Raw genomic sequence first — 16,857 nt, 5'->3', positions numbered from 1 at the left:
AATAAATTTTAACATCAAAATATCAATAAAATTTATTCAATTTTTAGATGTCAAGATCTTGCACATGCGCAGAATCCTTTCCTATTCATAGCATTGTGCATTTTGACCAGAGGTCTACCGTATTTCAAATTAGGAGTGGTTAATATTATATTGAATCTTAAACTTCCTTGGTGCTATCTCGAAGCAGGGGCTGATGGATATAACGGCGGGGCTTTTCCTCGGTTTTTTGCATATTTTCACTTCGAATACTCATTCTTTTTCTGTTTGAATACTATACTCCAGACTAATTCTACGGTTATTACAAATTATATCAATAGTTCAACCTCTTGAAATTAAATTTAATGCCAAAATATCTATAAAATTAATTCAATTAATCCTGCACACGCGCAAATATCTTTCCTATTCATTGCATTGTGCTTTTAGAGCAGAGGTGTGCGTTTTTAAAATTTAGAATGGTGAATTGTACATAGAATCTTAGTCCTCGCTGACTGTTGATTAAAATATGGCCTGATGGGTGCAACAGCAGCGGATTTTCTCTGCTTTTTGCAATGCCAATCCCGGAGAAAATGAATATTTTTATATTTTTCTTATTTTGAAATTATGCTCCAGACTAATTCTAGAATCACCACGAGATACTCCAAAACTTGTACTTCATGAAATTAAATTTAAGGTCAAAATATCTGTAAAATTAATGAAATTTTTAGATGCCGAGGTCAAGAACCTATACATTCGTGGAAGCCTTTCCTATTCATAATTAAGTTTATGATCATATGATCAGCTACATCCATAACTGTAACGATTCCATTTCTAAATTTTTTTTGGTAAATATTTACCTAATTAATTCCGAAAACGAAAACAGTAAATGTATTCAGTAAATCATTAAAAGAAAGTTGACACATTTTTTTGTATTTTTCTTCATTATAGTGAATAAAATTTATCATTTATCAATCAAATATTGGATTTCAGTTATTAGAAAAATTTATCTTCTGCCAGGTTGTGAAATTTTGGAAATCTCCACTAAATTAAATATTTTCATAGAGCACATTTTGATATTCGTAGTGCACAACATTATGCCGCTTAATTGTTTGGGTTACATGGATGTGCTTGATGAAAGTTTTTGATAATGAGAAGAAAAAATAAATGTTGTTTTTCTGAATCACAGCTGCGTCTGTGATCTTTTTTGATAAATAGTTTCAATTTGTATATTTTCAAAAAGGAAGTGCAACGATGTCTTTAAGTTTTGATTCTTCAAAATCTATTGATGAAAAAACTACGCCAATAATACAGAGAGTCTCTCCTAGAACGATTACTGGCATATTATCTGCTGCAAATAGAGGAGCTTTGGATTGGTAAGTTGTTGAATATATATTCAAAAATAACCTTTTTTAAAAATAAATTTCATATACATTGATGTGCTTCATATTAGCAATTTATCTGTTATCAATAAAATTTACAACTGCTAATAATTTTATAAAGTAAGCATTTGAATATTATCTCTCTGTGTAAATACTTGCTAATTACAACATTCATTCATGACAACTTTGATTATTAAATAATTGTTACAAAATACAAATAATTATATATAGTGAAAGACTAATTTTTAAATGACAAAAAATGTTGCATATTGTGAATGATTTTCTTACCTCTTCTGTAAGCAATATTTATATCTTTTATTGATTTTCTTTGATATAGTTTAAGATATAATGCACTATTTTTTATTGAGAAATCTTCAGAAAGAAAGCATTATCATAATTTTGTTTTGAAAATGGGACTCATTTTTTTAGAAAGACAAGACAGTTATGATATTCACACAAACTTCTCTTTACATAATTATATAGAAAAATTGTGGATATCATATTTGTACTTGGGGTTCGTTTTGTATTGATCTGATGTAAAAGATGTATGATGAACAGAATGCTTTAAAAATCTGGCAGCCTATGATTTTTTTTGTTGTTTATCATTATATTTTTTGATCATAAATGTTTAATAATTTTTATATCAAATTCAGTAATTATGTAAATAAAAATTGATGATATATGTAATGAAGTCTATATGTAAAATTGGAGGAATAATTTGCATATTGCTTTAAGACTTACCAGAATTCTGTATTTTATTAAAGTGTTTAACTTATTTTGTAAGACACATTTTAAAATTAAAATTTTTAATTTTTTCTCTTTTAGGTTTATAACTTTGGGTATTATTTTTGTGTTATAGAATCAGTCTAATAAATATCTATGTTAATATATTAAAAAATTTTGACTGAAACTATGGTTTAAATTTGTTATTTTCTAGGGGCTGGCAGTCATTTGTAGCTTATGGATGTCATAACCATGTAGTTATTATTGATACTCAAAATGTTAAGGTATATTTTCAAGTGTATTTGATCTTTAATGTAATTACTTTGTATCAGAAATATTTTAGATTTTTAAGAAATGTATATTTATGATAATAATTTACAACAACAGTTAAAAAAAACCATAAGGGGAAAAAAATAAAAAAAGGAAGATTGTGGGAAAAAAAACATGGAAGAAATATCATTGAATAATTGTGTTGTGAGAGGAGGTGTCCTATTATATTCAAAGTATATAACTTTTTTCAGTAAATGGCCAATAATTAAAGGTTATTTATTCCTCCTTCCTAAAATGCCTTTAAATAAATGCCTACTGAAATCAAAGAATCATATGTATAAATATATATATTTAATCTCGGGAAAACAGCTTTTTTTTTTTGTGTGTGTGTGTGTGTGTGTGTGTGTGTGTGTGTGTGTGTGTGTGGATTAAAGTTTATAATTTGCAAAGCAAACTGGTATTATATATATGATTTTGTGTTTTTTGCTGGTTAAATGAAAACTCTTTGATTCTTTCATTGTTATAACTATCCAAAAGTGTTCATATGAGCCAAATTTCATTCGGAGCCTGACTACAAAATGATGAATTAACAGGTTAAGGACAGACACTACATTTTTTTTAAAAAATTGACACTAATTTAAAAAACAAACAAAACAGAAGTTTCTAATGTTCTTCATTGTTGCATTGTCCCTCAGACTCTTGATTATATGAGTCATATCAACTCTAAAGAGAAAACAGTATAATAATCCTGGTACATAAAATAGTTTTTCAGGAGAAAAAGAAAGATGTATTTTGTATCTTTCCAGTTCAATATATTGTGGAGACGCTTTATAAGCCAGATAACAGCTACGAGACATGAGAAATTTCTTTTGACTTGTGGTCATGTTACGCGGCTACGAACCCAAAGGTTGCGAGTTCAGTCCTCGCCAATAGCAACAATATATATCCTTTTTTTCTTATTGCACTGTTCTGGGATTAAATCAATTTTGTTTTGAATTCTTTTTTCCACCATCAGAAACTCCTTTATAGACTACAAAATCAGCAAAACAAACCTAGTACTATTTCCACCTAAATGAAAATCTCTCTTTTCACACTATGCTCTTGCTGTTAGAAACATGTCTCTGCCCCTCCCCCTTTGTCTAAAAATTATGGTTAGATCTTGGAATTAAAAGTTTATGGATATAATAAAATCTAATAAATTGACTGATAATAGATATTTTCATTAAAAAAATAAACCTCTACATGAATTGTAACTTTGTATTGAAAAATCACCATAATAAAGTTCCCGTATCTTTCTGCATCTTTACATGTATGTAATTTGAGTCACTCTTCTCTTTTTGTTTTTGATATGTATATTTGTTTTTAAGATTACAAAAAAAAAATTTAAAAAATGGAGTAAGTTTATAAGTTATAGATTATATTCAATACATTTTATTCTTCATTTCCTGTTCTTTGAATATTAGTCAGCATTTTAATAGCTAATATTAAATAAATAATACTGAATTCTACTTTATTTTAATGATTCACTGATGGTCTTTTTTTACCCCCTCTATTTCTTAATAGTACTTCCTGCATTTTCTTTCAAAATTTCTTAGTATTTGTATGCATTGAAATTCAGTTGTTTTACTAGCATCGACTGTTTTTATAAATGTTATAATGAGCATATTCAAGTTTACAGTTGAATATTAGTTGACAGTTCAAATTATAACATTATATTTTAAAGTTCAAGTTGTTATATGAAATGCATTTTGTAGTGGCTTTTTTAAAAATAAATATTTTTATTATCTTTTTTAGATTTTCCAAACTTTGGAAAAACATACAAGTGATATTGTGAAGGTGAAAGCAGATATTTTCTCTCCTTTTTTACTTATTTTTATTTTTGCCATTAGTATAGTAAAATTGACTGTTTATATTATTAGATATTTTTGTAATGAAAGAATAATGTTGTTTTCATTAATAGGTAAAATGGGCTAATGAGAATTACTACCATGATTTAACTCATCCCTATTCTCTGAAGTTAGCATCTTTAGACACTAGTGGTTTGATTGTTGTATGGGATGTTAAAGAAAGCAAACCAATTTCTTCTTTCTTCGAAACTGGCAAACCAGCTATAGGTTTGATTTCTTTATTTGTTATCCAAAAATATAGATTTTATATTGCATTCAAAATATAAAAAGCATTCACAAACCTATTTTTCTTTTTATGATAAAACATTATTATTTGTTAGTTGAAAACAAGAGAGCACTGTCTGTTTGAATGTATGAGTGCAAGTAGGATTTGAGATTGTATATAATTGGGTATTTGCAGAAGAGTAAAAGTGAATAATATATGGATATTTCATATTTATATTGAGTTTTAATTGTTCTTTATTAGTTAATTAATTTATTTTTTAAATTAATCAATTTTTTATCTATTTAAATATATTTTTAATTGGTTATTTAAAAATAAATTTCCCTTTTTATCTTATGTTTCTATGAGTTTTGGTAGTAATTAATAATAAAACATTATATAGTTAATCAGAATAAGTTGTAAAATACCTATAAGCTGTTTTAAAAGAAAATCACATTAACGATGATTGCTAATATTGTCAGTATATTCTTAAGTTTATATCAATTATATTAAAAAGGGATATTTTTTATACATTGTAGATATCGAATGGTTGTCTGGTAGAGATTCTTGTCATCAACTTTTGGTTGGACTTCATCCACCTTATTCTATTGTTGTTTGGAACACAGAAACCGGAAACAAAGTGTGGAAGAAATCTTACACAGAAACACTTCTCTCTTTTGCTTTTGATCCATTTTCTGAAAACAATATTACATGTATGTTTAATTTTATGGTTTTATCATTTGTAAATAATATTGTGTTAGTTTTACTACGTACATAGCATTTTTTTTATTCCCTGTATAAAAAAGATATCTTTCATTTTTTAATAGTATTTACTTGTCCTATGGAAGTATTATTTGGTCATGATTTTATTTTTTCATAGATCAAATTTGCAAATAAATAATAATAAGAGAAAACATTTTAAATGTTCAAATTTTTGTTATGAAAACTAAAAGTAACTTTTTAAGAAATATTTCTATCATCTTATTTTTGCATACATCTTAAAATTGAATATTATTTTAGAAAATCTGACAGAAAAACCCAATCTTTCTGCCCTTTTTATTTTCTCATATATGAAGTATATTTAGAAAAAAATATTGCAATTCTCAAAAAAATTTGAACTTGAAGATTTCAATGAATCTCCATATTTCAGACCTTCCTGAGTCTGAAATGGTTGTGAACATAATAACTCAGAAACAATCTGAACAATGTGAATAAAATTTTGTATACAATCTTTGCATCAAATTTGTAAATTTGATGCTATCACATTAACAATGATTACATCAATTTGAAACTAAATCGATTAAGAGGAAGTCTAGCTGTCTGAATATAAATGAACGTGATAATTAAAAAACAAAAAGGACTAGATAGATGAAATTTGTACACAAATTTAGCATGAAAAATGTGGATCTGTATCAAATGTTGAACTAAATCCAACAATGGCTTGACCATTTATTAGTCTGTTTTCACGTGCATATAAATGCAAAATTTTAAAAATGCCATGACTTAAAGAAATGAAATTTATTATATGACCTTTTTTACTACAATTGTTGTTCTATATCAGATTTTGATTTCAATCAGTTGAAAGAAAGTATCCAAATTACACATTCAATTTTCTGATATTTGTATATTGTTCGCATGCCAGTGATTAATCACCAAAGTTTGTATGCTAGATTAAGTAAAAATTTTAGATATACACTAGAGATCAATATTTTTTAACATTTATCCTCCAATACCATGCAAGATTGTCATGGCATTGCTCAAGGTCCATAATTTTATCAGGAGGGGAATGAAATCTTTATTAGAAAGTACATGGAGAAGTTTTGAGATATCCACTCCCACTGCTTGATCTTTCATTAATATTCAACAGCTGTTGTCTAATGTATTCTTCTAAATTTATAGTTTATTATAAATAAATTAATAAAATAAATCTAACCAAGTAGCATAATAATTATTGATTTAGCTATTAAGATGTGCTTTTCCATCTCATAAGATGCAAGCAAGATAGTAAAATAGCAGAGATACATTTTGCTTTTGAAGTTAACAAAATAGTTGTGTTTCTTAAAATTATAAATAATTTTGTAATTAATCTCATGTTTTGCTTTTTTTTTTTTTTACATGAATGGTATGAATAGATCTTTTTTTATATCAGGTCAGTTAATACTTCTTTTTTATGGCATAGATTTTTTTTTTCTTTTGACCATTTATTTTATAATTCATTCTTTTGAAGATTGTGGAACATCATAATAGTTACCATAAATGTAGAAGATCTCCAAATAATTTTACAGAAATTATAAATTTTACTGCAAATTTGTAGTTTTTATTGTAGTGTTCAGTTTATTAAGGTAATCGTAAGTCTGCAAGGGCCAATGCTACATGAAAGGTATAAATTAATTTCGGAAATATCTGGATGTAACAGCTTAGAAAAAAAAATAGTATTTATTTACTTAATATTTTTATAGTATGCAAAAATTTTGTTATATATTTAACCAGAGAAGGGGAAAGAGCCAAATCTGATTTTTAATACAGTAATTATAATAGTTAAATCTTTCAGGATGTATTCTTCCTATTCTGTTGTTCATATGGTAATTTTATGGGTTAGACTTTCTCCACTGTAATAAATTTGTAATTCATTATAAATTTAAAAGTTCTTTCTCGCGATGGACTACTTAGTTTATTATTAATTATTAATAAAGTAAGATTGGTAATGGTAAAATAAAACTGTAATCTTTAACATTTATGTTTAGTTTTAGATGATAGAAATGATATTTTAGATATATACTTTCTGTCTTGGAGTAAAAACTGAATTCATAAAATATTTTTAAAGTCCTAAAATCTTTCATTGATTATTAAAATATTAAGTATTGGACTGCTTAAAAAATAAAATAATGAAGGCTCTTAATTTTATATCCTTTGTTTTCCAGTTTTAGCATCTGAATGCATTTTATTTGTGGATGATTTCAATGTCCATAAAGCACCTTCCAGTAATGGTCGAAAATTTTATATTTCCAACCCGTCTTCAAACTCTGGATCTGAAGATCGCAGCAAAGCTTCTGGGCGTGGATCAATCCCAAAAAGAATGTGGCTTTTGGCAAAAGCTGATTCTAGGCCCAGGTTCTTTACTATTCTTTGACATTTTATCTATTTATAATTATCGGTTATTGATGTTATAATATTATCACTACTCCTCGTATTGTTGTGTAATTATTTTGCTAGTACTTGATATTAAATGTTATTTCAGTTAAAATGATAGTTTTTATAGAAATGTGTTGTATTAATATTAAAGTTGATAGCTTGCAAAAATTACTAAGTAGTTATTGTTAAATTGTTTCTATGAAATAACTGAAAAGTGTGTGTAGATTGGTGATAAATAATATTTGCATTTATTATTTATAATTATTCATTACATAATTTTTTTATTTATTAGTTTGTAAAGCTGGTTATAAGAGACAAAATTGAATAGAATTTTTATTAATAAAAATTATTTATATATTTATTCAATTTATTATAAAACACTAAAGGATTGTAATCTATTTTTTTGGAATTGTAACCTGAATTAATTTTATTAGATGATTTGAGAATAGTTTTAACTATTGTTATATTAATATGTCTGCAACTTTTTTTATATGTAATATCCTAATTGAAAAAAGAAAATGAATATTTGCTGAATGTTTATATTTTTATAACATACAAGCAACTCGCATATTATAGAGGCTTGTATTTAAGCAAAAAGTATGACTTTTTAAAAGTATTTATATTCTGTGCAAATTTTTATTATTATGAATTATAAATGAATCATTCCATTTCTAAAATCGTCAAATGCTTTTTTAAATTGCTGATTATTATTATTTAGTAATTTTAAAGCTTTATTTTCAAATGTTTTCAGTTCTTTTTAAAGTAGTTTTCTGTTTTTCTTGAGATCTAATGCATTTAATAAAGTAACAATAAAATATAGAAAGTATCATTTTTAAAATTGCAGATTTGATCATACAATATTGTTCCAAATGATTTATGTTTTAAGGTGTTTACTTTCATATTTGATTTTGTTTTTTGAAACACCAAAGAGTTTTAAAATGATTTTTTTTTTTTTTATTGTGTAGTAGAATATTATTATAATTTCACGTTGCAAACAATAATCTTTTATAGAATTTAAAAATACAAAGTGCAGTTTGAACCACATGTTTTCTTATTATAATTGATATTCTTCTAAAGCTCTTCATGAAATTTACTTTCATAATTAACTGACCTATTTAAATTTTATTCATTTAGTGAAGAAGGCGTGACACTGAATGAATGCTTAAATCTCACCTATCATAAATCTTATCGCCATCATCTCCTGTTACTCTACCCTAAGGAAATCCTCATATTAGACCTTGAAATCAACCAGGTAATTTACTTTATATTTGTATGCAATTCATTCTGCAACTTTTTCTTTTATAATCAATTATACTAGTAATGACTTAATTATAGAAGTGTTAATTTAAATTTCTAAATTGTGGTATTATGTGTAGTAAGCTTTCATTATGAATATTTGAGAGACTGACAATGAAATTGTGAGTTAATATTGTTTTTAATCTTTAATTTTGTATATCCACAGAGCTAATTTCATAATAAGGAAGGAAAAAATAATAATAAATTTCATAATAAGGAAGGTGTTTGTAGCATTGTTTTATGCATTGTTCAGTTTATTAAATTTTTTCACCGTACACCCATCTACCAGATATTGAAATTTTCAATAACAATATTATAATATTCTTAAAACAAATTTAAAAAAAGAGAATAGGACATAAAAGTTGTAATATATTTAAAAATTTTAAATAGTATACAAACTGTACATTGTTTCAAAACGAGATTGTTGTATGATTAAATTAATATACAAATGATTTTGGTTACTTTAAAGCATTGCTTTTAATCTTGTAATAAGGAAAAATTATTATGACATTATTAAAAAAAGAAACTTTTTTAAAAGACTATTTTTGTTAGTTTTCAATCAATTTAATATAGCTAAAAATTAAGTATATTTACTTTCATATTTCTATTATTTAAAAGAATATTGCTTTTATAAAAATCTTAATAATTGATTTATATTTACACTGTGGTTTTTTTATTCTCGATCTGAAAACATTATTCTTTTATTGGAGACCTTTTTGAAACATTATTTGATAATTTTAACTACTAAACACATATTCTAAATAAATATATTTACATTTTAACAAAACTAAGTAATAAAACTTTATACATATGACCATTTTTTCTCTCCTATTAATTTTCAGTTATTTCTAGAAATATGTATATGTTTTCAGTTAATCTTACTTTTTTATTTTATTTATTTATTGTTTTGCTTCTCTCAAAGCAATAATCGAATTCAGATTTAATTATAAAACTCCTGAGTTGGCAAATTAAATTCGGTATTGCAGTAAAATAAAATAAGGATTCCTAATTTTCTTTACTGCTCACTTCTGTTTAGTAGTATTTTTGTCTTTTTATTAATTTTTCCTCTTGTTGTTATTAAGACACAATCATTTTGCTTCGCTTTTAAGTTCTCAGGTCTTGACTATTTTTATCTAAGATGGAAATTAATTAATAATATATATTTTCATATCTGAATATCATCATAAAATCGTTTGCAGCTCCAGCCTTTTCTTTTTCACTAAGAATATATTTATATGTTGTTCAATATACATTTTAAATGATATCCAGTTTTGGAGCAGTTACACTCAATCTGAATTGTTTAGGAATATGGATCTTCATGTGGTATAGGTATAGGATAAAGATATAGTAGGTATAGGAGGTCAGATTAGTTCTTTTTTTATTTTTTATTTCTATTCTATCTAATTATCTGACCATAAAAATTACAAAGACTGTTTCCTATTGACTATTAATTTAATAAATATGATTTTAAATTAAATTTTGACTGTAAGTCTTAATTTAATAAAATAATAAATTTACCAATTTTTTTTTCTTTTGAGGTTCTATTTTTAATGCTGTTCATGATTATTTTTTTTAATTTTTTCAATGTGTTGATATATGCTTTTATTAATGTAGAATTTACATTGTTTTATTGTGTTGATTCTTATCTTTGAGTTTCCTACTGCACATTGTAATAATAATCTAGCATTCTTTAATGCTGTATTACTTTTCAACTAAGGTTTAAAAAAAAAAAAAAGCAACATTGTTTTTAGATTTTATTTTAGAAATGATTGATGTAATGCTATTAAAAATACTGACTGCTTATCATAGATGTTATATGATTATAGACAGTGGGCATTGTTACCTCTGAACATACCGGATCTCCCATGATGCAGCTGTATTCCAGTTGGCAGAGAGATGTGTTTTTTATTCTTCATGAATCTGGCTGTGTATCTTTTCGTTTAAGACATCGGGGGAAAGCGCTTATGGCGCTTGCAACTCCAAGTGAATGTGAGTGTATTTTTGCATCTTCCTAATGATATTATTTTTGCTTTTGTCGTAAAAAAATATATTATATTATTATTATACTTAATTTAAATTTTATTATTAGTCAGTTTGGTACTTGATTATTTTTATAACCCCTTCAATAAATCATCAAAAAATACAAATTGCTGCTAAACAAAGTTCTCAACTGCCCTAGCAAAATCCTGTCATTTTATCTATAATCAACTTGGTGATTTTGTAGTGATCAGAAAATCACCAGATAAACCCAGAAATGTAACCATCTTGGCAAAATCTGCTTCTTATGTATAGTGGATCTTGTCAATCTTGCCATAATTTAGAAAATCATCAAGTAAATCCAGGATCATAGAAATAAACAAGTGCTATAAGTTTTAGTATATTATCTTATTTGCCATCTATTTTTGAAGTTCAAGTCTGTCATTTTTAATTATTTAATTGTTTATATTAGGTTCAGACACTGGTGTTAATTCAAATGATGCTAGTTTAGAAGTGACCTATGATCTCCAATGTCAGTCAGATTCTTTGAGATTAACAAAACATGCAAAAGTAACTGGTATGGCTATTTGTCCATTGAGTGAAGCAAAGGTTGCTCTACTTGTGAGTGATGGACGTGTGTTATTCTTGGAAGTGACTGCTTTGCATAAGGTAATATATCATTTTTATAAAAACAACTAAATAAATAATTTTATTTAATTAGCCACTTGCTAGGAAATTTGATTTTTCTTGCAATATTTCTTTCAGTAAATTCAAAATTTTAAAACTTATTAGAATATAATATTGTATAATCTTTGAATATTTAAGAATATTCTGTGAGTTGATAACGTAAATTTATTTGTATTTAATTTCTCTAATTTAATGTTTTCTTCCTTCTCAAAACATTTACAAATGAAATGAGTGCTGAAATTTGACTTTCTACTGCAAACAAAAGCTCTATTCATATTGATGATTGGTGACTAGTTATATGAAATAAATATTATGTTAAGATTAGATTCATTCCATGCAATTTTATAATAACCATAATTTTTTGAATCTTCATGATTTTGTGTTTTAATTGTGATCATATTTTATTTATAACTGATATAAACAGCATAGTTTCATTGTCATTAGAGAGTGAGAATGTACTTAGTTGAATTGCAGCAGCCTGATATTTTGGAATAAAAAATAATAATACTGCTGAACAGAAATTATGATATTAAGTTGTACATATATTTTTTAATATCTACTAGATGTTTAATTTTGTCCTTTTTTTTTTTTTTTTTTTTTCAAAGGATTTTTTTTTTTTTTTTTTTTTTTGTGAATGAGTTAATTGAATAACTAAATGCATGAGAGTTTAGCACAGTGAATTAATTTCTATTATTAGTGCATGTTATTATCATATCTTATAACTTTTATTTCAAACTATATTTTCTTTTTTTAAAAAATAAAGCCTCAGTAATTGATGATGTCCATGAATGTGATTAAAATTTAATAATAAAATATTACATTACATCTTAATGTGCAATTAATTGATGAGGTTAAAAATTTTTGATTATGGAAAGATAGTAATATTTTATTTTCTACTCATCAAATTATGTTTTATGTTTTTTCATTGTGAAAGAAAATTGATTTTTCCTTGTTAAAATAAAGTTCAGCATCTGAAAACAATCAATCATCAGAATAAAAGAAATGATTTTTTAAGTGGTATTGATATGGAATTTTATAATGATGATGTCATTTTGTAAAAATGAATTTTAAAGTAATATTGATCGTGTTACAGAAGGAAGATAACTGTTTCTTACCTCCATATCTATCTGCAAGCCTTGAACATAGTCTTCCAGTTAAAACTGAAAGTGAAAGTCAGTCAGAAAAACCTCTGTTCCCTCTTCTGTCAGATAGTCGTCATCCAGCTAACACACTCTCTGATAACATTCCACCTGCTCTGTATCGAAATGAAGGACCCGGAATGAAAATCATAAAAAATGTGCGTTTCAAGATGTTCATTATAGGTCATTTGAGTTCTCTGGCTGCTCCTCCTCATGTTATAAGAATGTGCCCACCTGTCACATTTCGCAACTGGACTGTCTACAGACCTTTGATGGCTGTTGGTGAGTAAATTTTTATCAAGTTTTGTATTTGCTTTTTAATTTTTAATTAGATAAGAACTAACAGGAGCAATTTCCTTAAAATTTTCTTTTGTACTCTCTAATAAAGTTATTGTACCCCTCCTTTTGTATAAAATTGTAGACCTTGGGCAAGGTCATAAATGCCATGAATACTTAGATTTATTTTTAGTTCCATATTTTTAGTCCTAAAAAGCAGTACTTGTATGTTAAATGCAGGCTATTGCTGGACAATGCAATTTAGTATGGTAGGACAAATGTCCTTATGAAACATTGACCTTTGTTGTGAATCTAATATTTTTACTGAATTTAATATACAATCTTTGATGGATGTTTTTCTGACATGCAGTTTATACACAAATACCAATTGAATATGTATTTTGGAACACCTGTCCTACTGACTGATACCAAATTTTGACATAGGCATTTACAGTAATAAGATTGCATATTAAATTTCATTTATTGAAATCATAATAAATTTTAGTAATTGTATTTACATGTTCTCTAATGCCCTGTACTTCTATGTTTTGTAGTTATCAAGTCCACTTATACTTCAGCAGAAAGGATTTTCTAATGGGTTTTGATCAAAATTTGATAGAAATCTATAAATGTGATGTAAAGAACATATAGTAATTTTATCTATCTAGCTCAAAAAATTTATGAGTTATTTTGTTGTTGGATACAAACTGTGAGGGACAAATTTAATTCCAAAAATTTGTTTTCAGAAGCAGGGAAGTCTGTTATATGGAGATTTACCAAAATCTTGAGTTTGAATTTTTTGATGATTTCATACTTTTACTTTGTATATTTCATATATAAGAAAGTTTATGTTTTTTATAAACTTATCCTTAAAATTTCACACACAGTTTATGTTTTTTAAACTTATTTGGAATCCTGTTATAAAAATCTGGAAGATAAAATATAGCGTATGGGATCATATGGCACATTCTTGGATTTAGTTGTGTAACCAGATTTCAGTATTCTTGGATCAGATGGATGATAAATTTTTAAATATTGTTATTAAGTTAAAGTTTAGAAAGTTCAGTTCAATATTTTCATTGTTGCTCCAAAATATGGTTTTTCTTCAAATTACTGTGTAATTCTTTAAATAGCTCAATATTCTTAATAAAATGCTCATTAAACTATATGCAAAGATTCCAAATGTGGTAATGTGGAGTAATATTAATGTTATGAAAAATTGTATATCACCTGCCTGTTTCAGGATCTTTAATTTTGTAAAAAAAAATTAAATAAATAAAACTTAATGAATAACTAATTAATTTTATTTTAATCAGCATTTAGTGTGTAATTTTTATATTTATTTTCCAATTTTGGGATCTTTGCAAAATTTTCCAAATGAAAGTAATGCTACTAAAGCTTTTTTTTTATGTAATCAGAAAAGGGGTTCCCTAATAAATTCAAATTCTTTTTAATCTGCTACAAAGCTCATTTTGCAGAAAATCTTTAAATAGTTTTTTTTATTATAACCTCACATATAACATAAGTTCTTAATTGCTGTAATGTGTTTTTATAGTGAATGTTTCATATAACTTTTATTTCTGGGCTAGGAAATGCAAGTGGCAGCATTCAGGTGATAAATATGGCTACTGGCGTAATTGAAAAAGAATATGCTCTTCATTTATCTCCTGTTAGGTAAAGGTTTATGAATTTTTTTTTTTTCCTTTTAATCTATTGCATATATTTCTTTTCTCTTGTAAATTTTGTTTCCTATTAATAAATATCATTTAAATATTAGTTTTTCTTCATGTTGTGAATTGGAATTCATTGTTGATGAGGCTTGTTAAATTAGTTGTATAATATCATTTGTGATAAATTTTTGCTGTATTATTTACACTTGAAAATTGAACATATTCATATTATTATCTATAATCAAGAGAAAGGCATATTTTCCCAAATGTTGAGGCTTAAGTATTGTCATTAAAACTCACCTCATTTATTCCTAATCAAGTTTATTATACGTGGCTGAAATAAATATAACTTGATCTACATAAACAGACTGCATTTTTTTATTGTAACCAAAAATGTACAACAGGTGTGCAAAATGCAGGAATCATATGCAATGAAATGAACAATTTCTTTACTTCATGTTGACGTAAGTTTGCTATTTTTGGCTTCCTTTTTTTTGACATTGCATATTGTCATAAGAATCTTGTGCCAATGTTTATTTATTTATTTTTGTGATAGCTGTTCTTAAACCATCCTAATATACTATTAATGCAAATGTCACTTTTCTAAAATGATGAATCATGATTATGTTTTAGTACATTAAAAAATTACAACAGTTAGTGAAGTCATCATTTAAGTAAATTCAAATATCTTTTTAATATTGTGGTGCAAGTATTAGAAAAATAATCATTGCTTCAGGTATTAATTTTTTTATTGACTAACTCAAAAGCATTTATCCTCAACAACATATGAAATAGCTTCAAAATGTTATTATTGTAAAAAAATTAACATAATTCTAACATATATATATATATATATATATATATATATATATATATATATATATATATATATATATAAACTTAAGCCGCTTATTATTATAAAACTAAAAATATCCAAGATTTGAAAAGTATTTTCCATGATAAAAAGACTGAAATATGATTTGATGCCTTTTGTACCAGTTTCTAAAATAAAGAACTAAAATCATATGAATATTTGAATAAATATTAATGTGTTATAATTTAACTGTTGGGATAAGAACTATAGTGATTTTTTTATTTACATTTTATCTTGTCAGAATAATTTTGAATCTTATTGAAGTATTATGCCTCCTTCACTTTTGTATTTTATTTTTTCCTTTTAAAATTTCTGTTTTACTAAGGTTTTTTCGTGCATGTGTTAAATAATAAGAAAAATTAATTTTTCAGGGGCATTGAATGGATTGGATTGACTTCTTTCCTTTCTTATTCTCATCCAAATACCATGAATAGTGCTGGTCATGTTAAAAATGAACTTGTTCTAACTGACCTTCAGTCTGGACGAATTAAGTCACTGAGAGGGGACAAAAGTGAAGAATCTCCCATTGACATGATTCGTGTTTCTTATCTTAGGTTTGTTTATAGACATATCAAAATTTACGAAAATGTAAAAATGTTATTTGTAACAATATGCCATTTTTAACATTTTTTAAATTTACTATTTGAGCTGTGATTCTAACGATAACTATATTTAAATTTTATTTTGTTCTTTCAGGCAATATGTGATTATAGCTTTCAAGGAAGAACCCTTTGAAATATGGGATTTACGTCAGCTCATCCTTCTTCGTGTTATGCCAAAAAATTTTCCCATTGTTACAGCTTTAGTAAGTTTTTCTTATATTAGATTTTCTTAGTCTTTAATTTTTTTAATGCAGTATTTATATTTAGTAATATAATTCATTGTAATTTAAATTTCATGTATTATGATATTTACATTCAAATTTTGATTAAGTAAGTAAGATCGATCTTGTTAATGATGGAAATATTCAATCAATCTAATTTTTCCTCTATACAAGTTTTGTAAATATATGATTATAAAATACAATTAAAAGTCTATACTGATCATCTATTTTTGGGGCTACAATTTTAATAGTCTTTGCTTTCTTGTTTCTGGAAGCAATGATTACATTTAAAAATTCAGTTATTAATTCATTGACTATCAGAAAGAAAATTTTGAAATGAAAAGAAAAATAGTTGTAAAAATATATTTTGAAACTATCAAGGTGTTGATATTTATTCCTTGCATATTACTATTTAATCGTCATTTCTCTATATGTTAAATATAAATGTATATCTGTATGTGTTGGTGCTCTACAGGCCTGACCATTTGACTTAGATCTACCAAATTTGGCACATTTATTGAGGATG

At 25.7% G+C, this 16,857-nt stretch overlaps 1 protein-coding gene across 1 annotated transcript in view; it reads left to right on the top strand.

The window, feature by feature from the left end:
* Positions 1 to 815: 815 nt before the first annotated feature.
* LOC129972390 (WD repeat-containing protein 11-like) overlaps positions 816 to 16,857 on the top strand; it is a 29,671-nt gene continuing 13,629 nt past the window's right edge. The window contains exons 1-13 of the mRNA XM_056086514.1: positions 816 to 1,349; positions 2,293 to 2,362; positions 4,143 to 4,184; positions 4,309 to 4,462; positions 4,997 to 5,170; positions 7,379 to 7,568; positions 8,724 to 8,841; positions 10,712 to 10,874; positions 11,335 to 11,531; positions 12,643 to 12,970; positions 14,554 to 14,638; positions 15,880 to 16,062; positions 16,205 to 16,313. Of these exons, the coding sequence (XP_055942489.1) occupies positions 1,228 to 1,349; positions 2,293 to 2,362; positions 4,143 to 4,184; positions 4,309 to 4,462; positions 4,997 to 5,170; positions 7,379 to 7,568; positions 8,724 to 8,841; positions 10,712 to 10,874; positions 11,335 to 11,531; positions 12,643 to 12,970; positions 14,554 to 14,638; positions 15,880 to 16,062; positions 16,205 to 16,313 (1,935 nt within the window). The 5' untranslated portion in view covers positions 816 to 1,227. The remainder of the gene's footprint in view (positions 1,350 to 2,292; positions 2,363 to 4,142; positions 4,185 to 4,308; positions 4,463 to 4,996; positions 5,171 to 7,378; positions 7,569 to 8,723; positions 8,842 to 10,711; positions 10,875 to 11,334; positions 11,532 to 12,642; positions 12,971 to 14,553; positions 14,639 to 15,879; positions 16,063 to 16,204; positions 16,314 to 16,857) is intronic.

This window comes from Argiope bruennichi, chromosome 6, assembly GCF_947563725.1.
Source record: "Argiope bruennichi chromosome 6, qqArgBrue1.1, whole genome shotgun sequence".
Lineage (NCBI taxonomy): Eukaryota > Metazoa > Arthropoda > Arachnida > Araneae > Araneidae > Argiope > Argiope bruennichi.
The sequence above is the reverse complement of the archived record's forward strand: the minus strand, read 5'-3'. Positions and strand labels throughout refer to the sequence as shown.